Source organism: Rosa chinensis, chromosome 7, assembly GCF_002994745.2.
Source record: "Rosa chinensis cultivar Old Blush chromosome 7, RchiOBHm-V2, whole genome shotgun sequence".
Taxonomy (NCBI): Eukaryota; Viridiplantae; Streptophyta; class Magnoliopsida; order Rosales; family Rosaceae; genus Rosa; species Rosa chinensis.
Window position 1 is genome coordinate 67,109,618 of NC_037094.1, and position 24,829 is coordinate 67,134,446.

General features: G+C 36.5%; 3 protein-coding genes across 5 annotated transcripts; all 3 read right to left on the reverse strand.

Annotated features, from left to right (window-relative positions):
* Positions 1–17: 17 nt before the first annotated feature.
* Positions 18–2,444, reverse strand: LOC112175253. Its single transcript, XM_024312915.2, has 2 exons — positions 1,875–2,444; positions 18–705 (listed from the first exon to the last, which is right to left on the reverse strand). Exons 1-2 carry the CDS (start codon positions 2,311–2,313, stop codon positions 158–160), a joined length of 987 nt encoding a protein of 328 aa, XP_024168683.1. The 5' UTR covers positions 2,314–2,444; the 3' UTR covers positions 18–157.
* Positions 2,445–5,751: 3,307 nt separating this feature from the next.
* LOC112175290 (histidinol dehydrogenase, chloroplastic) lies at positions 5,752–10,686 on the reverse strand. The gene is made up of 15 exons (XM_024312966.2): positions 10,513–10,686; positions 10,264–10,399; positions 9,722–9,843; positions 9,572–9,624; positions 9,336–9,408; positions 9,097–9,198; positions 8,927–9,028; positions 8,732–8,803; positions 8,587–8,649; positions 8,465–8,506; positions 8,135–8,194; positions 7,905–8,015; positions 7,413–7,583; positions 7,048–7,138; positions 5,752–6,400 (listed from the first exon to the last, which is right to left on the reverse strand). The coding sequence occupies exons 2-15, from the start codon at positions 10,391–10,393 to the stop codon at positions 6,117–6,119; spliced, it is 1,476 nt and encodes a 491-aa protein (XP_024168734.1). The 5' UTR covers positions 10,394–10,399; positions 10,513–10,686; the 3' UTR covers positions 5,752–6,116.
* Positions 10,687–13,728: 3,042 nt separating this feature from the next.
* On the reverse strand, positions 13,729–24,070 carry LOC112176470 (non-lysosomal glucosylceramidase). 3 transcript variants are annotated; one of them, XM_024314405.2, is made up of 20 exons: positions 23,872–24,070; positions 22,864–22,943; positions 22,108–22,212; positions 21,638–21,694; positions 21,451–21,521; positions 20,910–21,009; positions 20,291–20,358; positions 20,101–20,201; positions 19,921–20,024; positions 19,792–19,845; positions 19,501–19,556; positions 19,297–19,335; positions 19,039–19,183; positions 18,132–18,310; positions 17,975–18,042; positions 17,344–17,416; positions 17,214–17,275; positions 16,190–17,117; positions 15,265–15,555; positions 13,729–14,258 (listed from the first exon to the last, which is right to left on the reverse strand). In XM_024314405.2, exons 2-20 carry the CDS (start codon positions 22,936–22,938, stop codon positions 13,985–13,987), a joined length of 2,850 nt encoding a protein of 949 aa, XP_024170173.1. In that variant the 5' UTR covers positions 22,939–22,943; positions 23,872–24,070; the 3' UTR covers positions 13,729–13,984. The 3 variants fall into 3 exon arrangements, with proteins under 3 accessions (XP_024170173.1, XP_040366372.1, XP_040366373.1); XM_040510438.1 differs by lacking the exon at positions 23,872–24,070 and adding an exon at positions 23,678–23,727; XM_040510439.1 differs by lacking the exon at positions 23,872–24,070 and adding an exon at positions 23,196–23,217.
* Positions 24,071–24,829: the final 759 nt, after the last annotated feature.

Consider the following 24,829-nt stretch of genomic DNA (forward strand, 5'->3'; position numbering starts at 1 on the left):
GAACATAAGACGCAATATAAGAAAAACAAATGCTCTGAAAACACTGAAGATTCATGGAGTTATAGAGATGTGGTTTGTTACTGATACATGAATCAAAGTAAAATTACGCAGACAACAACAGCAAGTAATCTACATTTGACGAGTACTTTTTTTCGTTTTAAGCAGAAAAGACTGCCTCAACAATGGCATGCTTCTTCTTAGGGTATCCCATGGCAACCATGTGGTTGAGATACACCTTCCCGTCCTTAACAGTTGCTGCTGTGGCCAACCGATGCTTAGGCCCTGAGAACTTTCCGACAACTGAAGCCGTCTCCCACCCATCAGTGCTCTCCACTAGTCTACCAGATGGGTTCCCAGCAACTACAATCTGCGTTGGAGATAGTAGCTCTAGACCATCTCCAAATTTTAGCGAACCTTCAATGACCTTAATTTGCTTCACTTCGTCTCCGTTTGATATGTCGATCTTGAACAAATTGCCGCTGAAAGTGTGAATAACAATCAAGTATCCATCTGGGTGATAAACGATTCCATTTAGGCCAACAATGGCTTTGTACCACTCTTTTGGAGTGAAGAGAGGACTTTTGATAGTTGATAGGAACTTGCCATCCACTCCAACCTTCCAAATAAAACTGCCTGTGCAATCTGTCACGTATGCATTACCTTCTGAATCGACTGCAACATCATCTGCGAATGCTTTTGGATCACCTATATCACACCACAGATGACAGAACAAGGAAAATACAATTAATTAGTCTATAAATTAAGCACAGTTGTCTCTACATATTACAGAATACAGATTGCAATCGATAATCATGATTTGACATTAGCATTCAAGAATGGGGCTAGGGGGTATCAAATAATATTTGGAAAAAAAATATATACGATAGAATCTTGTCTTCCTTTCCGACTTCCAACTCAGTTGGTGAGCCATCCAAAGAGGACTTTGGAATTTCTTAAACTGAGTGGCGACAGTACTATAGCAGTTTAACCATAGTCTACCCACAAATATTGACCAACGTCAGAGATGTACAGCCAGGTTTAATTAAATTGAATGTTTTCTAGATTTACTATGAATATTTTGTTCTCAAGGCTTACCGCTTACATGCAGTTTTCACTACCAGTAAATATACAAAATGAAAAAAGAACAAAAAATCTAGTCACAAGTTGCACAAAGTTCTTGATACATGTGCTTCAAGTGATACTGACAACCCCATGCTTATGCCTCGTGAATTAGATCAAATCACAACCCCCACGTCGACTATGTTATTAAAACAGAATACAGGTGTACCTATACGTGTGGCATTTATTAATTTGAGCAATTATTGGCACTAAAATATTCTTAAACGACAAAAACCAGATAACAAAAAAAGACCATACCTGATGTACCAGAATAACTTGATTTGTCTAGACAATAACATAAAGTCATGTTTAACGGGTACGGCTTGTAGCTACATTATAACAATTGTCCTCTGCTGGGTGGCAAGTTTAGACTTTAGACCATGAAACTCAAGAATAAATTCCAGATATCTAATATCAGTAACAGTCAAACCGAAATCAAAGCTCGAGCTACAAGACTTTAATCCTTGTTTTCCCATATTAATTACACTGAGAAAAGGTTAAACTACCAAACTAACCTAGTTTTTTTTTTGTTATGAATAGCTAACCAATCTAGTTATATTGTACTCATACATCTGAACCATAGAAACCTACATGTATTGTATTTTCCTATTTCACAAATTATGTCCAAACTTTTCACCATATATACTTGTTTTTATATAAAGAATTAAAGACATAAAATAAAAAAAGTCGAAGAATAATACAAGTTTACTAAGAACTGGACTTTTTTTTTTTATGGATAAAAGAACTGGACTTACTTGGGCCGCTGAGCTGGGTGAGGAAGAGGCGGTTCCACGTGGAGAGGTCGTAGGCGGCGAGGGCGCTGTAGCGGTTGCCCATGACGTCAGCGGTGGCGACGAGGAGGCGGTTCCTGGGGCGGTCGATGACAAATCCGAGGGAAGCGTTTTTGGCCAAGTCTACGTGTTTGACTAAGGGGAGCTCCTCGAGGACAGCGCCGGGGGTGTGATCGTCGGGGACGGGAATCTGGCCGATGCCGCCGTCCATGAAGGAGACGAGGAAGCGACGGTTGAGATCGTCCCACTTGGCGCACTCGCGGAACCAGCCGGCGGAGTGGTAGTGGTAGACGTGGGTGGTGGGGGCGGCGAGCTCGAGGGAGATGAGGTAAGCGACGGGGACGGCGGAGAGTAAGAAGAAGAGCAAGAGGCATCTGGGAGAACAGCACCAGCAGAGCGCCATTTTTGGAGTTGAGAGTTAAGAGTTGTGTTTGGTTGGGTTTGGGTGGAGAGTGAGAAACTGAGGAGAGTTCTGAGACGAAGTGCCCGGAATGGGGGGGCTATTTCATCTGACGAATGAATTTTGGTGAAAACAACGAGGTTTGTTATTTTATAATTTATATCATTTAACGCTGACACGTTAATGTCACTTCCTTACTAATATAAAGAAATAAATAACAACCAAGCCTTGTGGAAAACAGAAAAGATGATTTTTTATTTATTTATTTATCTATGTGAGATTTGAATTTGTAATATCGACGGTATTAATTTTAGCTGATCAATAAGTCACGGTTTACTAATAAATAAATTTTAGAATATACTAGCCCCTTAACATGTGCGAAGCACATGTCAATTGGTTTTTTTTTTTAATTAAAAAAGTTATAACAATTTCTCTCATAATTTTAGGGAAGCTTCTCATTTTATCATGAGAGGTATTGCAATTTTTTCAAATATAATATACTCTATTGACTATCTTATCCTCATGTAGAAATAATTTATTTATTAATATTTATATTATGTGAGGGCATATATGGTACTTCAAAAATTTAACCATTCACTCAAGAATTAGCTTAATTATATAAGATATGATCAGATTTGAATATACAATAAATTTTGATCAATATTATATATCATTCCATTTAAATGTATATATGTCAAATATTTCGCTTAAAAGATGTACTCAAACTCTGAAATGAAAATATTTTAGTGATATTGTGCGATGAATTTACACAAGAGAATCCAAAGTCAAAATAAGAAAATATGTTTTTCATGGAGGTTCAATAATTATATGCTTCGCACTTGGCTACCCTGTACATTTGCTAAGATGGTTAATGAAAGTCATCTATTGACTTATAAATTGAACTACTTACAATATGAGCGTAAATGTTCATTTAAAAAATCTAAAACAAAAAGTTTTGCTGGCATAATACAATTTTCTTTGACAAAAGAAAAAGTAGACGCAAAAAGAAAATACTTACTCATTGTTTAGTGTATGATTTGATTTTGTTGGTTAAATATTCACATGTACATGTCTTGAATGATAAAAGAAAAAATATCGCCTAATGTCTTGTCCTGAAGTGCGCGGTGGATTCACAAAACTAGTTCATTAGCATCCACTCTATAGAAATATAAAAAATAAAAAATAAAAACAGAATTGTCTTGTTGCATGCTTGTATTACTAAACAGTAATATTCACCTGGTCAATTACTGACCAAATAATTTATGCTCAAAATACCAACTTTCTTCTTGTATCATTCAAAATAATTGATGATGGGCTGCTTTCGTTTTGTGTTCCTTTTTAACCTATAACAATTTTGCTTCATATATTTATTCAATCTATTTTACAAAATTGTTGACAAGCACTTAGGGTTGGGTAGCTCACCCATTGACTATCACTTGGCCTGCCACATACGACCATTGACTCATTTGCATCACATCATAAACATTAAGCAATAAAGTAAGAATAAATCATACTTTTTTTCTTTTATGGAATGAAAACAAAAATTGACATTTGCTTCATGTCTGTTTTTTCTTTCTTTTTAAATTCTAATTTTAATTTGTAAGATTAAGAAACGGTTACTTCTCAAAAAGTAGCCAAGCAGCCGACTCATAGAGATCACAAAGATGAAACATTAATCATTCTAATGGGTCAAAGCTGGACATTTTTTGATGAGATGTGTTCAGGGTTAAAGTTCAATTATGCATAATAATGTTTGTTTTTTTAGCCAAGTAGCCGACTCATTTGAGAATTTTTGGTGAGCTGTGTTCATGGTTAAAGACATGAAGCATACTCTAAGGGTTTTTCTTTCCTTTTTTTTAAGAAGCTCCTGTGATTTGATAGACAAAAGAAAATGACAAATTAGAAGAAATTGATATCTTTTTTTTTCCTGAAATTATTCGGTATTAATCATTTGATATTGTTGCTTGAATAAAGTAAAATAAAAGTGATCATTTTCAGATAGTGCCTCCCATAAAAAATAAGACATCAAAGAGTGCCTCCAAACACCCACCCAATTTGCTGCGATTCGTTCACTTTTAGGAGTAAATTGCTTTCTACTTGCCACATTTGCTACATTTGTTAAAAAAATAAAAACAAAAACTCATATAGTTGGTCAACAACATTTCTCATTTCTAGTTTGAGATAAACAAATTCTTTCAAATCAAATGGTATGTAATTATATATGAGGGAACTCTTCTAATGAGGACCACTAAAATGAAGACTTTATAATCAATGGTTTGGAAGACTCACTTTTCGATTATATTATGGCAAATCAACCGTTAGAATTTTTTTTTTTGGTCAGAAATCGTTAGATGTTTATGTATGCATGAGTAGATCATTTCTGAAAAGATTCTTCTAAATTGCTAATCATTAAGGTACCGAACAAGATCAAATCAATGGACAAACCAAATCTGTCAAACATGAACTGCTCATGTTCATAATTGATCAATCACAATTATGAATGTCTTAACGATTTTTAATTTAGTTGAAAATTTGCATTAATGATCTACACATAAACATCTAAACATTTAACGGTTAATTTGCGGAAATGCTATCGAAAAATAAGTCTAACACAAAAGTCCTCATTTTAGTGAATTAGTGGTCTTCATTAGAAGGGTATACTTTTATTTTATTTTATTTATTTATTTTTTATCCCCACCATATAATAGTATATACATATAACAGAAGCATCAATATTTTCTTAACGTTGAAAGACCCAACAATATCATTGTATTCAGCATGTAATATATTTTCTAGTCTGAATCGACTTGTAATTTCACTCACTTCATCCTCTTGCAAGTCAGTACCCAGGTCTGTGTCGAGAGAAATTGAGATTTACTGATTTAGTGTATAACTAAAATGGAAACTTCCCCAAATGGAAATGTGAAAATGTTAATTATAGTAAGTTTTCTGAAATAGTAACTTTCACTTTTCATATCGTAACTTTTTCATACGAACTCCGGTTTTAGCATGCCACTTGTCCACGAATTCGGTTTAACGTTCTATACAACTTTGGTGAAGGAAGTTTCTTCAAAATGTGAACCGATTAAAAAATCAACTCTAAAACTCTCTAAATAATTTTACAAAAGTGAAAAGAGAAGAATCTTATCTTTTATTGTCTAATTGACTGGTAAACGGGTAACTCTTAGTACGGGGTGTAACAAAAGTGGGAGGTGAGTACCACTAAGTAACCTTGCAGATCTATTTCATTTTTTTGAAGCAAAAGCTTCCTTCTTTCGCGTTTGGTGGGTTACGTTGTGTTTATCGTACAATTGGTCAACACGATCCAAAAAATAGTCCAACACATTTCAGAAAGCAAACATTTGGCTTCAGATACAGCGCACTAGGTAAAATTTTCAAAATGAGAATCACCAATAGAATATAAGAATGAGTTTCCAAGCCTTGGAAAAAAGAAGAATTTGATGAGCATCTATTGCACTGTTTAGAACAAAAGGGAACAGCTTCAAAAGAAAAAAAGATTAATGATTTGTAGTGTTCACAGATGAACCTATTTTGTCCCCACCATTTCAACAACCTGATTGCTTCTACTAATACATGATAAGAGACCCAAAACATCAATCTTTTGGGGTCATATATTCAACCAAGTTTATAAAACATCGGCCTTAACAAGAGATATGTTCAAGAAGCATGAGCCAGTTCCTAGATTACAAACAAAATTTGGTTTCGGTAGTAGCTATATGCTCATAAAAATGGCAATTCATTCCCCCCGAAGGGGAGAACAAATTTTGCAAAAGGATGTGTAAAAATCACCTGCTATTTGGAACCCGCCTGGCTTCAATATCTTTAAGTCTAAGGGTTACGGCTCTCTTGTGGGCCTCTAATCCCTCAACTTCAGCCATCGTGGCTACATAAGGGCCAAGCTTTTGCAGACCTTCCTCTGTTAGAGACTGCACAGTCATGTACTTAAGGAAGGAGTCTAAAGACACACCACCATACATCCGTGCATAGCCATATGTTGGAAGGACATGGTTTGTTCCACTCGCATAATCTCCAACACTCTCTGGAGTCCACGGCCCTAAAAACACAGAACCTGCAGGAGAAGTGAATCAAAGTTCAGAACTTCAGATACCTAATTGCTTATTGATGACCTAAGGGGGCAAAACATGAAGCCAGTAAATGTCATGTCTTCATCTCCTAAAGGGTATAATATCAAATAAATTATGAGCATGACAATCAATGTTCGGAAAGTCAGCTCAGAACATATCAGTAGCAACGGACTAGTATGATAGGCATAGCAAGCTCAAACAGTCCCATTGTAGTGTGAACGTTATGTACAATTATATGTGGTAAAGAATGTTTTTCTAACTACACTACTACCCCTATTTCTGTATGATATTGTTGAGTACTAAACAGACTTTGCCAGTAGATGGAGAACATTGCCACTTTCATTCATCCCATCAGAGAATGGAAAATAAGTTCCAGTAAAAATTATATTAAACACAGCCCAAGCACCAATTAGATAGACAACAGATACGTGTTATATGGAATTGTGTGATTGAGATGCAGACATGAAGTAGGGGATAATAAACAAGCAGGGTCAACAATCCAATGTTCATTGTGAAACTTGCAAATGATTTTTATCACAATGTCAGGTAAACTATGCTTATAATATGGCATTAATATTCTGCAGCAAAAACCAACAAAATATGTCCAAGAAACGGTCTAAGAGAACTGCACCTGCATTCTCAATGAAACTCTCCCACTTTTCTGCGTCATTGACATTGATGATCAGATGCTCAGGTGCATATAAGTTTGAAAAGGACACAGCCTGAGACAAGCATCATCATGCCTAGTTTCAGAATCGCACAGAATCTCCAACAACAGCATATAAGAAAACAAGAATGCATGCATATATATATTTAGACACTCTAGGATTTGCTAGACAATGAAAGCTCCAGAGGTAATTCAACATCTGAGGAAATGACTTGTATGCTACATTTTCCTTCAACACTGATCAGTACCCTTTATTGATTTCCCTGTAAAACTTGTGATTCAATTAGGCTTGGTGATAGACATATCAATATTAGAATGGAGGGACACACCTCAACCATATCACGAGCAAACACTGTGAAACTATGGCTCAGTGCTTTTGAGGCAAAATCTCCCCTTGGTAGGCTGTCGCACTGCTTCTTAACTTCCTCTTCTATAGCTTTAATATCAACACCATCCCCGGAAATTACAAGAACAACTTGACTATCAGGGCCATGCTCAGCCTGAAATTACATTATTTACTCAATATCAGTTTCTCACAAGCATTCCCAAATATCAAATATTTAGATTTCATATAGGACGCTAAAATTTCTGAAAATAAAAATTATATCTACCCCATTATTCTAAATTAAAATATTAAAAAACGATATCATCTGCAATGTAATTGAAGAAGGAAAGGGGGAAAAGTAGTCCTGCAGCTCCTGCTTTAGGCCACTTCAATAAACTGAAGTTGGTTTAATGCTTAAATTATGAACAACCTGAACCTTTCACTATGAAAGTGATCCATCACAAACTTATAGAAGAATTGCAGAACAAATAAGCACCTGAGAAAGTAAATCTGCAGCTACATGAACAGGACTGGCATGCTTGTCCGCAATGACCAAAACTTCGGAAGGGCCTGCTGGCATGTCAATTGAGATCATGGCTTCACTATTCTGTTAACAGAATTGAATAGAGGAAGAGGTCTAGTCAGTTAAATGTAGAATGTTTTTCACTCCACCATTTCACTTTTACAAAAATTATGTGAACAACATTTGATCATAAGTATACGTACTTGGAGAATCATTTTCGCTGCCGTGACATACTGATTTCCAGGGCCAAAAATTTTTTCGACCTGCAAATCATGGGAAAACAAAAATTAGAAAAAGAGGAAGACATAATACAACTTTAATGAAATTAAGAAACTTAGAAGATAAATGACTTTCAAAGAGAAATTACAACAACATAGATAATTTGGTCTTCAGCTTTTTGCTATACTACTGATCCTCAGTTTTGTTACAAGAAATCATAGAACACTTTTAAAGCCAGGACGAGGTCAGAATATATGAGTTAATAACTTAGTGACAATCTGTGGAAAAAGATAATGGATGAGGGAGACTAATACCTTTGGGCAAGATTCTGTACCCCAAGCCATAGCAGATATCGCCTGTAAGAAGAAAATAGTTCAGAGCAGTGTACTAATTTATGTAATGAAAAATCTAGGTAAATTTTGCAGTGTTTGTATACCTGAGCACCACCAGCTTTAAGGATGTGAGTTACACCAGCCTTCTTAGCACAGTAGAGTACTTCCTAAGGGGTAAAAACAAAAAACGATAAGCTCTCAAATCAGAATGTCCTCATTATGCATAGCCCTCAGAGTAAAGAATCACACCTTGCATATACTGCCATCCCGACTTGGGGGAGTCGCAAGTACAACGGTTTTAGATCCAGCAATCTGAGCAGGCTGGTGGACATAATAAAGCAGATGTTCATTAAATCGTTGTAACCTCATAATCGATAATCCAGATAAACATCACAGGATGACCCACTATGAAAAGAAAAGTTTTAAGAAATACGACCAACTTACAACTGCAAGCATCAGAGCGGTAGAAGGTAAAACTGCAGTTCCTCCTGGAACATAAAGACCTACAGAACCAATACTTCTTGCCACTCGTTTACATTTGACACCCTGAAATGTTTTGAGATACTTCAAGGATCTGTTTACACAAAAGGAATTGGAGTAAAATATAGACTTGCCTTCATATTCTCAACAGTTTTCTCTGCTGACTTCTGGGCAAAATGAAATGCATATATATTGTCATATGCCACGTCAAATGCTTCTTTAATAGAAGGATCAAGCTGAAATGAGGAAATGATTAGTTTCACCAAATCACAAATATACAATTATATATAGTTGTATTATATAGGCAATAAAAAAGGATACTTGATAATTAAGGAGATATGTTGTATCTAAAATCATGTCTAAATTGATATACCTCTGGATCTAGAAGCTCAGATACTTCTACAACTATCTTATCCAGTTCAACTTTGTCAAACTTTGCAGTATAGCTGTATGAGAAGACAGAACTAAAGATTTAACTCAACCCAAAAACATTAAAGATATCAAACATAAATTCATTAGTAAAGCACATGAGCCCAAAAAAAAAAAAATTGATATATAAAAATAATAGTAAACCAAGAAATTTATGAAAAGGATCAAAGAAGTACATACTCCTTAACAGCAGCATCACCTCTTTTGCGAATATCATCTACAATTGGGTTGACCTAATCAAGCACAGCATCTCAAACTGATGAGTTACTTCATTTAGAAACACGACTCCGCAAAAGTTTCAGATTCCTTAAGGAACAAACAACGGCTCACCGTGCTGAAAATTGAAGAGAAGTCAATCCTAGGACGAGCCTTGAGGTTCTGAACCTCAGCGGGCGTAAGTTCAGATAGCCTGTAAGACTTCATCGAGCAACTTGCCCCCTTGCAAGCAAACCCTGAGACAGCAATAGTATTAATAAGAAACATTAACTCCAATTCTGCGTCCAAAGCTCAATCGCGTCACACAGGGTAATCTCTAAACATCTATCACAGACTACATAAGCATATATGTAGGCATTCAAGCATTCAGGGACACACACTACTGAGTACTGACACTAGCCACCTATATATACATGATAGTAAGTATACATATATATTAAGTGATACAACCGTAAATAAAAATGTGTGCAGGAGTTATAGGAAGAATTAGTAGAACAAGGTTTTGCTTCAATAGCTGAAAGGTTCATGTTGTCAACAATGTTCAATTTCTTGTATGAGAAATATCATAAAGAGACTAACTTTAACACAATACACATGAGATTGTTACAAGTCAATAAATTTCTGGTACCCAAAAAAAAAAAAATAAGGCCAATTACCTTGTCGAAAAGAAAGAGATGAAGTTTTGTGAGCAGCAAGTAGCGTGTGAAATTGGAGACGCTGCTGCTGCTGCGGCACCGTTTTGACAAAACAGTGGTTGCGATTAAAACACAGAACCTGACTGTCCATCACCGCCTTCAATCAGAACCAACGCGATTACTCTTAAAGTTTCAGTTTTTGAAGGCATTTTGAATAGAGGCGCGAGCTTAAGAATGGAGGCATTAGAATTAAGAAGAAACTAAGATTACCTGAAAAAAAAAAATGGAGAACTCAGCGCCCGGCGGAGTCTGCGGACGGCGGTGATGACGTAAGCTTACGGTAGCTCTTAAGTGTCTGACTAGGGACTAGGGAGTGTGTTTGTCTGTTCGGTGGTGGAAAACCGGGTCTATACTCTAGTGGTTTATGTCCATGAGCACCCGGGTTTAGTGTTTAACGGGCCTGGGTATTACCCCAATTTATTTTGTAATATTTTTTTTAATATAGTTATGAGTTATGACATGGCACTGACGTGTATCGGCCACAAACTTCATAGTGTAGAAAGAATTTTGAACGTAGATCGAAAGGAGTGTAAAGTTGTCATATGGTATATCTGGTTTTATCACAAAATACATTTTCTGATAACTACAAAATTTTAGAGAATATGGTGGTTCCTGTACTATTCATCCGTTAGCCAATTTCTAGGACAACCTCATACGGTGGATTGATTTTGTGTGGGCCCTACACGATCCAAAGTGGCGAAAGCAGATCCGGTGAACAGTAGGATCGGATTGCCTGTGGACTTGGGGCGAGCAAATGTTCTTGAATGTGCTGAAGATGATCACCAACATGTTGTGAGGCGGGACAGTGCATGAGGAGGCAAAGCTTTCTTCTCTCCTTTTACCTCACAGTTATTCTATTCAGGTATTGAAGAAGCAAGCAAATAAGTTATTGTACTTACATGAGCATTTGACTCAGCATAATTAGCTACAATGAGCCACGCTCATACTTCCGCTAGCGGCACCGACAACTATCAAGGGTGTGACCTATGGAAACACCGCCAAATAGGCTATCACCTGAGCTCCAGCTCAGCCCGAAATCATCGCTAACTCACCGCGCAAGATCACCTCACTGAAGCATAAGAAGTTGGGAACTGAAGCACATAGTCCCACATCGAAAACAAGGAAGAGATTAGTCTCTCCCTCACCTATAAAAGATCCACTACACTCTCCTTATTAATTACGCATTTATTACTTACATAACGTTATTCTGTCAACATAAATATATTGACTGACTTAAACATCGGAGTAGAGAAGACCGCCAACCGTGATCTCCCTCTGACGCTCTTTGTATTTTACTTGACAGGTAGCTGTAGCGCTACAACCTCCTCAGTAGCAGTCCAAGCATGGACCAGCCGCTAAATCTCAGACATCAACAGTTATCGTTGATTGTCTTGATATTTTGACTAAGCAAAGTAATTCTATCAGTTAGTAAAGTGAATTGAGCTGATCGACAAGAGCACTTTTCGCCTGTCATTTTTCAAATGATTAGCTTAGATAAGCGTGGATTTTACCGTTTCTTCTCTTTCACAAGTTTTTGTACTGACACGAAAAGTCGAAAACAATAATGTTGATTGAAAATTGTGATGCTCTTGTTTTCTTTTATGATTCTTATTTACCCTCAATAAACTACAACTCACAAAAGCAGAAAAATAGTGATATTGCACTCATTATTATTGATCCTCAATAAAACTGCAACTCACAAAAATTTTAAGTCTACAGTTTGCACTCATTATTGGCACTTAATAAAACTGACTACAACTCACAAAACATTTTATTGAGGGTCAATAAAATTTGGGGAGTGAAATCCATACTCCTTTCTTTTTTGGGGAAATGATCATTTACCCAAATTTAGAGTTAATTAACCCCACTTGCCCAAACACTCTAAGAGATTGCCTACTTACCCAAACACTCTAAGAGATTATTTCCCTAATACCCAATTAATTCTTTTTAATTTATTTTTGGGACTTTTTTGCCATCTCCTTCTTTCTCACTTAGAGAGAGAAGTCATCGAAGACATTGCCGGACTCCGGTGACCAGTGGCCGGCCGCCGACTCCGGTGACCGAAATCCTGCGACGGGTGACTGGAATCCGGCAACCTTTCACCGGAATCCGGTGACCGGAATCCCGAATCCGGCTACCAGACTAATGACCAGATTCCGGCGTCTGAATTTATTGCCCCCTAATAATACCCAGTAACCATATTATTGCCCCCAATAACCATATTATTGCCCCCCAATAACCATATTATTGCTCCCTAATAATCATATTATTGCCTCCCAATAATCATATTATTACCCTCCAATAATCATATTATTGCCTCACAGTAATCATATCATTGCCTCCTAATAATCATATTATTGCCCCCAATAATCATATTATTACCCTCCAATAATCATATTATCGCCCTCAAGTGAATTATGTAAACACTCAAAACCAAAATGAACACACTATAGACACGATTGATCAATTTATATGTTCAATTGTACACGTTCACTTTTTTTTTCCTTCCCCATTCTCTGAGCTCACAGTATACCAAAAAAAAAAAAAAAAAGTGCTCTGGGCACCGGAGTGTGATGCCGGCTCAGCAACCAACTCCGCGACCCCTGCTGCTCAGATCTGGCGCGATCCCGATGCGGCGCTGGGCACCGGAGGTGGGGGTGCCGTTGGGAGGGAAGCGAGGGGAGGAGGATCGGACTACCAACGCCGAGCCGGAGTGCCGACACTCTGGTTCTGAAGATGATGATGGGCTCTTTTCGGAGAAGTCATGGGTTTGAGAGAAAGAGAGAGAATGGGGGATGAGAGAGAAAGAGCAGATCGGGGGAGAGAGAGAGAGAGAGAGATCGGAGAATGGGGGATAAGAGAGAGAGCAGATCAGGGAGAGAGAGAGAGAGGTCGGAGAATGGGGGATGAGAGAGAGAGAGAGAGAGCAGATCGGGGAGAGTGGAGAGAGACAGGGAGATGCACATGTAATTAATTAATTGAGTTAAGGGCAAAACTGTCATCAAATATTAAATTGGATAAATAAGAGCCAAAAACTCTTAGTGGAGTAAGTGAGAGTATATTGGCCCAAATTTGGGTAAGTGGTCACGGCCCCTTCTTTTTTTGGTTGAAATTTTGATAAAGAGACAGAATTCAAGTACCTCTATTATTGACCCTAAATATTTCATGAAAAAAAACCAAACATAAATAGAGGTACTGAAATGAATGAAAAGATTATTTTACCATTGACATTTCTCTCATATAGCTGGCTAACAACATTTCTCATTTCTAGTTTGATATGTAAGACAGATTGTTCATCTTAAAAGAAAAAAAAAATGTAAGGCAGATTGTAACACAATAATATAGATAGACAATAATCTTTCAAATCAAATGGTATATAATTGTATATAAATATACTGTTTTTTATCGCCACCATATAATAGTATATACATGTAACACAAGCTTTATTATTTTCTTAATGTTGAAAAACCCAACAATATCACTCTATAATCTTTCAAATCAAATGGTATATAATTGTATATAAATATACTGTTTTTTATCGCCACCATATAATAGTATATACATGTACCACAAGCTTTATTATTTTCTTAATATTGAAAAACCCAACAATATCACTCTATTCATGTAGGGTAATATATTTCTGGTCTGAATCGAATTGTAATGTCACTGGTAAAAAATTCACTCACTTCATCCTCCTGCAAGTATAATCATAAACAACCTGTAAAATGCTTCTTGATGCTTCCTCTTTCGGCAACTTTAAAAGCTGAGCAACTCTTGCGAATCCAGCCTCATGCCGGAGCAAAGAAACTTGATCTACTTCTGATCTCGGCTCCTGCTTAAGAACCTTAGGTCTTGATAATGCCCACTGCATTGCCCATATGGCCAGAGGGCGCATGTAAACTAATGATCTGAATTCCTCATTGGTGTTCCAAGCTTCAGGGGTCTGAAAAGAGTATCTGTTGAGGAGATATTAACGGGTTAATATTTTTTTTGAATAACGGGCTGGTGCGGCTGCCCTTTTAACGGGTTAATATTAATAAGCAAGAAAATGTAAACCAGAGAAGATGACAGACAAGTCAAAAGGTCCTGTTGCATAATTTGAGACTATATAACAACTCTAAATTTCCAGAGCATGCATTTCACAGTTGACCAACTAACCTTTGCAGAAACATGGAACAAATCAAAATAAAGATGAGAGAAAAGTGTGGAATGTGAAATTTCATAGTTTACACATTTTATAGATACTAGAAAACTAGACCCAAAAGCTTAGGCTAATAGGTGAACCAATAATGTTTATCAAGCTAAAACCGACATTTACAACCCATCTTGCATATGCAAAGCCGAGACTAGAGAGATGTTATGGGAGAATCCAACCCAAAACCAATGGCTATTGGGAGACCCCCTCACGCGTCTCAGACAAACACTTGAACAGATTATATTTGGTTAAATATAGAGCATGTGTGAATAACTGAATATTGGAACTGACCATAAATTACCGTTTGAAAGCTACAACAATCAACCTAAGAGTCTAAGACCAATTCGGTGGAGACCCTCTCATACATTGTTAATCCAAGGCTTAGAACTCCAGATGGGAGATTCCTGCTCTAAACAGGACATGCCTTATCCTTGCAGATCAACAAAGGAGGAGAAAATGGGATTGGATGTTTCAAATTTAGGACCTCGTCCGTCCATAACTCTGATACTATATTGTATGACCACTAGACCCTAGAAGCTTAAATTGTTGGGGAACGAGACAACAATTATATCAAAATACACCTTCCCTCAACTTCATTCATCTGCAAGGTGCAGCTTCACCCTGCACCTTGCAGATGAACAAATTAGGGAACAAGAATCACTCCTGGAACTTCAGCTCTAATACCATGTTAGATAACCATTACCCTCCAAGATTTTAAGTGGTTAGGAATCAGCCAACAATATATATAGAAGCTAAAGTTAACTCACCCAAGACCTTCTTCAGACCAAGCAGCTGCATAGATTCCACCAGCAGTGTTAAATGCCATATCAAGCATATCTTCATGGATCATTGTTGCAGCAACAGCATATGTGACCCCTGACCATACTTCTCTTGACTGCATTGATGTCATGTCAACCTTTCCATCAGGAAGCATCCCGTTAACAGCCCCCAGTTTCCCGCCCTTCACCTTTAAGACATTATAAGTATAAACCTTTTCCAATGCACTTTGTGCCTTGTCTTCATCAACGATTGGCAAAAGTCCACACGCTCTGGTATACCTGCAAAGTAGCTTAATAGTAAGTTGTAATCCATTACCATGCATTAAGAAAAGAACAGAGAACCACATGTGTACCACAGTATACAGTAATCTTAATAAGCTAATATATAAAATTATATATATATATATAATAAAATATAAATTATTATTTTAATAATAATAATAAAAACAACTCAGGTTTTTAATTAAGTTCGTCATAAGGTTCACATCCTGATATTTACAATTCGAGCAATCAACTTCATGTATGATGCAGAAACCGAAAAATAAACTAATAGGCGAACCCTATGCATTTTGTATTTTGAAATCTACAAGGTAAATGGAACTGTGGTTCAATCACAGAGAGATGACCTAATTATATTGGTAATCTTAGAGAAACCTGTAAGGGCAATGGGATATTAAAATAAAATAAAATAAAAACTATAAAAATAGAAAGTAATTAAAGAATAATTTAGCCTAATAATTACTCTTCATCTATGCCTATTACTCAATTCATGCTCTAGCTAGAAGTCAAAGTTTCCGACAGTGCAAGTATGTGAGCTTATGTATGTTTGTTTTTGTGACCGCACTTTTAAATTGGGTTTTGTGACGGTATTTGCAACTATCTAGGTAATCCGGTCACAAGACTTGCAACCTACCATTGTCCAGCCAATTGATCTGCTTGAATTGATGAGCTTGCACTCTGACCACTGTTATCATAATTGAAGTAAGATCCATTCCATAATTTTTCATACACCGCTTTTGCCTTCTGAAACTTGCACCAAAAATAATCCTCAGAACCCTTGTCACCTACTTCACCTGCCATGGCTGAAGCAGCCTGCAGAGCTGCTAACCACAACCCACCGCTATATGCACTCACACCAGAGACAGACCATGTATCATACGTTTGATCAGGGAAGCCTTCATTCTCAATCATACCATCACCATCCCTGTCAAATTGTTCCATATAAGCCATTGCAACATAAACAGAAGGCCAAACAGCTTCTGCAAACTTCTTATCACCAGTGGCAACCACATCCCTGTAAACTTGGAGAACAAACTTAGGATTCAAGTCTTTCCACCTATCCGTATTGTAAAGATTATAAGCATTTACTTCAAACCATGGATCATGGATCCCAATATCATGGGGAACAGCTCCAAGAACCTTTCTTTGGACCGAATTTCCATCACATAAAAGACTCATCTTACTGGGGTCGTGCATCATTACTGCTGCTGCAAAGTCTCTTTGTATGCTGAGTTCAAGTTTTGGAAATAGCATGACCAATGAAAAAGATGAGTAAAAATGGACATCGTAAGTGTTCCACATGTGATATTCAACTCCTTCAAGATAAAGGAATTGACCAATGTTTTCTTCTCCCTCCTGAAGTAGATTTGGTCCAAATGCAGAATTTGATGCCATGGGCGTGTGAATTTGCTCGAGTATTGTAGTCATTCTTCCAAGAATGTCAACAGCAGTATCATTTTGCTGGGGTGAATCAATGATGTTTTTCAAACCTAATGAGGACTTATCAAGGGAAAACTTCCTTCCTCCAATACTTGCTAAACTATGCACAGGAGGTGATCCATCTACAAAATATTATTCAAAAGAAGCATATGAACTACTCTTTCACCACAAGAATCCATTCTCATAAGACAAGATCTGAAGTCCACAAAACAGTATACCTGTCCAAATTGTGCCGCCAGAATTAAGATAATATAGCTCATTGAACAGAGTAACAGGGTACCTGCAAAGAACCTTGTCAGATCTTAGGAACATGAAAAACCAGAAATCAGATTACACATCTAAACTCACCATTCAGGAAGTCTCTTATCTTCAAGAATTGGTCTTTGCCATGCTTCAACTTGGGACTCCCAATTGTGATGCTCTATGTTTGACAGACAACAAAAACAAAAATAATGGATGTAAGGTGACTGACAAACAATAGTGAGAAACTTAAGTGAAATTAGCATTTCCTAATATGAAGAAGTACGAGAAGTTGCACCAACTTTTTTTATACCAGTCAAAATATTATGTCCAATTCCTAGCACCAACATCCTTTAGGGTTGTATGAAAAACCAAGGATCTCCCTTAACTCTTCAATGACATTGAAAGGTAGGGATCACAATACTAGAATGTCGTTGGCTCTATTAATAGAAAGCAATCAAGACGGGGAGGAAAGAAGATCTTCATTAGCGATTATATTCTGAAGAAATTATGCGAAAACTATGAGTATATTAAACATGTCACTACAATTAAAGCAAAAAGGATTTTCATGCGATTTACCCTAAAGAAATATAATGTACATCAACTTTATTAAGCTGAATTTAGTGATAATGTGGGAGGATGATCAAACTTTAAACACATAATGTTAAAGTATTATTAATCCCTAAATATCTGGTAATGTAATATCACTGATATGATATTGTATATAAACAATCATTACCGAGAATAGCATCATGAGCAATATTTGCAGCTGCATTCCCATGTGTGCCATAGAATTTAGTGTAACGCCTGTTCATAAAATTTCTCAGCAAGTAAATATTGTTCCTCTGTATTTGATGTTTCAAAAAGTGTCTGCCATTACCACATTGAGCGCTCACCTGTAATAGGTCTTTCCACCCATAATTATTTCAGGGCAATCCCATGCCAATGAAAATGTTACAGTACGTACTCCATCTGATGGTACTGTCACAGATGCAGCAATGGCTGCCCCAATAGACGATCCTTGTTCTGAAAGTAATGATGTTTCAGCTGAATCAAGACCGTCAAACGATCCATTCTGTAGTAGATGCACAAATATTATGTTAAGAAGGAGCATAAATCAAATAGACCACAAACAGGGCCTCATGCCCGGCACAGTTTCCTATAAGACCATCACCCCAACCCAATGAAAAAAATTCACATAAGGACATCATTATCCTCCCACAGAAAGAAAACAGACATGCATACTTGGGGAGAGAGAGAGAACAAAGAATACAAAGCCAAGCAGGAAGTAGGAATGCCCCCACAAGACAGACAGTTATCTATGGCCATGTTGAGAACATTTTGCCTATTCAATGGAGCAATGTTTTCAATTGCAGTGTCAAAACTGTTGCAACTCTTTATTGATCAAACTACTATTAGCATATTTGTTTTCTCAACAGAAGCCAGATATTGCTAGGGCTCCAGCAAGATGTAGAAAGATTCAAAGCAGGAAACGTCTCAATATACGTGCACCTATGTGTATAGACCCAATATTGATAAAGCTTAGACTAGTAAATAGATAAATACAGACTTCAGCTTCTGACAATTAAAAATATAAAAAAATAAAAGTTATTAAAAACAAAAGTTTACAGTAAATAAATTCTTTTGTCATCAATGTTTGCTGAAAAAATATTATTAAAAACTTGCATTTTGCAGAGTTCCTTAGGGAAAGGAACATAGATCCTAAAGTACACATTGTAAAACTTGCAAGATGAGACCAAGGAAAGTTTTCTATGATATGGAAATGTAAGATACTCTGCTTACCTGTTTTATCTCATTCCACATGTCTTTAGCACTAATACCCTTGGAGTCACCAGATATTACAAAGCAAGGGCACTCTGACACGTGAACTCCATCAGTCTGCTCTGCTGCAATTGCAAACGTCAATGGGGATTTTCCAGTCACACTCCTGTATTGGCAAATAATGGATGTTAAATGTAGAGGATTAGAACAAACAAGTCTTATATTGAGCAAACCACATCAACAATCTCATTTCCATCCATATCAATGAAAGGAACTTACTTGTGATGTAGAAGTACACTATGCACGCCATCCTTCACCCTAACGAGTTAAATCATATTGTTGGTTAGAATAAACTATAGGCACGGCAACAAGAAACCTTTAGGGAACATGCAGAGATACATTATGGATCAACATATGCATGTTATTTGACTCACTTCAAATTGGAAAAGAGAAAAGAAATCAAGATAAGGACAACATTCTTACTCTGCTCTTGAATTTATGTGTTGACCAGAAAATTCAGAAAGCCCTCCAACAGAATTCTGAATGTGACATACCGATACAATTTGAAGTCAGTTGTAATGCTTTCTCATGTGTCATACTTTTTCTTGGAAACTAAATAATACAAAGACTTGGCTATAATATCACAAAAATAATTGTGGTAAAAATGATGGATTCCAACATAATATTGGGTTTTATGTAGAGGTGGTAGCAAGTTCAAGACTGCTAACAACCAGAAAAAAAAAAAAAAAAAAAAAACAACAACAAAATACTTACTGCCCATGTGAAAAGCAAAGTGGTATCTGCAGCAGTACTTCCGGAATTATATAGCTGACAAGAAAAAAATATATTCATACAGCTGCCTCAGGTTTTTCTCCAAATATCTTTTAAAAGAACCATTCTTACAGTGAAAGTAAAAACTGAGACAGGGAAACTGCTCTCCTTGTAATTATGGGGAATAATAGGTGAAATTTGACGACAGACTATTTTGAGTGCCGGGTCAGGTTCACCTGCAATAGAAGAAACAAATGAATCAAAAGTGAAGCACGTAATAGACTCAAAAGTCTAAGATTTAACGTAGCTTACCCTCATAAACAGACCAAGCCCTTGGGAAAAGGGCATGATAGGTAGATTTATCCCCTTTCAAATTCCAGTCCCAAGATCCAATCCCTGAAGCGTTGTTTCCTCTGTTTATGTACACATTATCATTAAAGTATTAGTGTTTTCTCTTTTTATTTTTAAATGTCTTCTTTCTTTTTTTCTTTTAAGAACTTACTTGACCTCTGGGTTCCTCGGACAGAGTACGGTAGAATACTTTTCACCATTGCTGCGGGAAACAAATACCTGAAAAAAAAAAAAAAACCATCTGCAATCAGTTTTACTAACCCAAAAACAAAAACTCTTGCTATCATTAGTTTTAGGTTAGGGTCACTTCCAATGATTTTAGCACATTGCCAGACTCTTACAGATAAAAAGTTTCTCAAATGCAGCAGAGTGGTATCTTAATAAACCTAGAAAATGATGTAGCTAAAGAACTTCAATAGTGATTGTATACATCTTTACATGACTATAACTAGTCAAAACATAAAAGGATAAAGGTTATAAAACGAGCAAAACTATTAACTTTGACCAGAAATTGTGAATGTAAGAACAGAGAAATACGCAGGTTCATCTGCACACTCAGACTAATTCAAACTCTTTCGTTAGACCATCAGTGTATTACATGGACATGTCTAGTGTGCACTGTGCAAACCACTGACTATATGACAAACACAGTTCTTTATTAATTGTGTATATTATCTCCTTCCTCTCCTCGAAAACATAGTCAAGAAATGTAAGACACAAGGCACACAAATTGCAGTATTTGTCTATTTTTATTATAAGAATAAACTTACAGAAAATTGATCTGCTAAAACTGGATCCTCTTCACATGTTCTGGGGAGTAGCTGCCAGCGCTGAAACTCACCTCTTATACTTCTTCCGATGCTTCCTCCACTGAGAAGACACAAAGATTGTATGATCGAAAATTGAAATGATTCATAAAGGTTCACCAACCAGACAAACACAAAATCTCTACTGATTGGGGAACACCAAGAATTTTCTCTCAATGACAACCAGTCACCATATTGACAATCTGGGAATAAACTTATCTTCTATACTTCCATTCCATCTTGTGAAGTTATATGCCTTCTCAAATGATAATATATATATATATATATATATATATATAAATATATATGTATATCTTTGATTAAAAAACCAGAGTCAAGTATGATATACAAATAAATATACATGTAAGTTAACTGAAATACACAAAACCAAAATTCTGCAGACACATACAAGAGGTGACAGATACATAGAAACATGTTTTACTTCTATGACACACAATTTGTTATTTTGGGGCGCAGGGGGTGGGGGGAGAGAGAGAGGGGTTACCCAATACCACCCAGTGGTACACCATGACTAGATGATCGACTGCGCTTAGCAAATGGATCAATCATAGCCTCCTGAAGAAAAGAAAAAAATAGGTGCAAAATTGGCATGAAGAACTTGAGTTGGATGGATTCCTCACCAATAAGCTATTCAAAATAGTAATTAAGCATTTTCAATTAAAGATATTTACCCTTCCTTTAGCAGCTTCTTCTCGTAGATGGCGCCATAGACGAAGACCAATTGGAGCCTAATAACAAAAAATATATATATATTTATAAGAAGAAGGTAGCATTGTTGACAAAAACAGTAAGAGAAAGTAGGTCTGACATTAAAATGGCAGTCAGATATGCTGCATCAAGACCTAAGAGAAACATGCATTCATATCAGCAAGTGAACAGCATGTATCTAGGAGTAACAATTGAAACTGTCATATTCAGTTATTTAGATTTACAATTCCGGTGATGATATAGATTGAATCCTTAGCAAAGAAGGTGTTATTCAAATCCGCTATCCTATAGTAAATTTAACACTGATGATACTAGATTGATTCTTTTTTGGGCCATAGAGGATATGCACTACCAATAGTATCCAAGTGTTGACAAGGTGAGCATGCTTAAGTCCAGATCCAATAGTTTATGCCAAAATATCTTCCAAACTTACCAAATGAATAACTTCTTTCAAAGTTAGATTGAACTGCACGATATCATTTCCCTTGCTGTTTAATTTTCGCTGCCACGTCAGTGATGCAGGTTTCCCTGGGTCAACCTGACATACAAAAGTATCAGATATTAGAAGGAATGTAGAGGGGAGGGGAAAAGCTTCAAGTCTTAAACAAAAGTCAATCAACAGTTTTTGGTCACTTGTGAAATATCAAAATTTCAACACACCTGCTATGTTAAGAAATCAAAACTGTCTATTTTCATTGCACATACCAGTATTTCAACAGACTGGCAGCTCATCATGAGTATGAACATGAAAGGTGGATCTTCAATATAAAGGGGTGAAATGATAAGCAGGTTTAATTTATACAGTTAACCACATTAAAAAAGGCCCAGAAGACTATTGGTTCATCTTTTAGCTCAAATGCAATATCACAAATATGCTTGCGCTATAAGATGCACAACAACTGATGATATTGAAAGCTTGAAACTGAAGTCCTCCATAGACATCTTTAGCAGCAGTGCATAATTGGAACGTGACAAATGTACAACTTCCCATGACAAAACAGAATTGCATAGATACTCACAGGTAATGCGGAAAATGCAAAGATTCCTTAGATAAATCATTCAAGTAGCTATAATTTCACCATTCAAAGAAACCTTCCATACACAAAGAATATGCTTAATTACACTTGTTTCAAATATAAGGAAAGTTTGCTAGTTTACTTTTTCGGAATATGATGTTCACAAAGCCTACCTTGCCAATTGAAGACTCAGAATGTTGCTCATCTCTTTCAGCGAACCCATTCTCCAATATCTCCTTGTCACCCATATTTCCTGCATTAAATAAACAATGAGCTAATCAGGCTGAGCTGCTCTGCATAATTTTGACTCGTAAATTTCAGGCTCTTTGATTTTAAGTAAGCACTTTGATTAATCGACAAATATTGAATTCTACTGTTACTGTATGGTTCTTCATTCTAGACAACTACTGGGCTGTTCCAAACTAGGTCCCCTTAGGAAAAAGATCCTCTATTCCCTTTTTCATTCCATCCCTCTCTATTCCCTACCCATTATTTTGACACTTATCCCTTCATCTACCAACTCAACAGTAGATAAACTCTGTTAATCGAACCACCATCGCAAAACTCAAAATCAATCACAATGTAATTCTGCTATCAGTACAAGGAAGATTACAGCAATTCCAATAAGTTACAGACTCTCAATGGCCTTAGTTTAAAAACAGCTAAACAAGAACGACTGCACATTTTAGTCTCTCTCCAGATGCCGATCCAAACAAGCGACTCACACATTAGACCCTTTTTCATTGCACCATTTCAATCAGATTCCTGGTATATAGTGTCAGCATCAAAAAAACTCTACGCCACAACCATAACGAAATTACGGCTCCAATTTACCATCTGACAATTCGAAAACTGATATTTACAAACTCCAGTTGATCACACATGCTTACAAATTCCCAGTTGATCAAAAAAACAAAACAAAACCCAAAAAGTAAATAAAGCCAAATTTGCATTCAACCAATCCATCTCTTCAGAACTAAACAACACCTCAGTAAGAAATTCGGGGACCTAATCTAACGAGAAACATCGCATTTTGATACGAAAAATCAAGCCAACTCCAAATTCTGAGGAGTATCCCAGAATAAAAAAAAATAAAAAGAAACACTATCTTTATTCAACATGCATGTCTCTTCCAATCCAATCATCTTGTTGGTTAGAAAACAAAGGAATGCACGACTAACCTGACTGACAGATAGTTTATTCCAACTGGGCTTGCAGAGACAAGTTTCGACGAATTATGGATTTTTCCAGAGAGTCTGGTGATCTTAAAAGATGTGAGTTTTGACCGTTTTGTTGAGTTGTGTTTGTCTCATTCTTTCGTTACGGGTGGCACTCGGTCTATCTGGGCTGATTTTGATTTCTAACAAATAAAAGCAATTCTAAAACGAAACTATAGCGCGTCGCATTTTTTCCATTTTTTTAAAACCAAACTTTCAAATAATGTGGGTGTATGGTATTGAGGGGACCTTCGTTTTTAGCTTCCCACGACGTTATATCTATTTTTGTGGTCAGATTGATACTGGTTCAGGTTGACAAACCAATCATAGAACTGCCTGCCGCCTGCTATATATGTACGACCATTGACTAGAACCTTCGTATGGTACAATCGAAGCAATAAACTTTGTGGAAAATACAGCACGATTTATGTGGGAAAATAATATAAAACAACATTGTTTGTTCGGCTTAGTCTTCCATGCCACAGCATCTCTATCCAAATGACACTGCAAAGACTCGTCCTCGGGTCGGTGGGTTAGGCATTGAGGACTATCAAATAATTCAATTCCACCCCAAAAAATACTAATTGTATTGATAAAAGTAACAAAGCTAGGCATCTGCCGGAAGAGTTTACGTATCCAGTTAAAAATTACATATTCTAAATTGTAGATGGATACAACCAAAAAATTAAAATTGTAATTGATAGAGCGGTAGATTCCATCATTTGAAAATTTATATAGAATTTATAATTATCTCATTATAAGTATCAATAAAAATGACAAGACATCTTCCGAAATAGTTAAAGTGTCCAAATAAACTTTCTTAATTTGTTGCACATTCCAAATTCTAAATGGTATAACCAAACAATGAAAATTACAATTAATAGAATTGTAAATCATGGACTTGTAGATTCTATCATCTCAA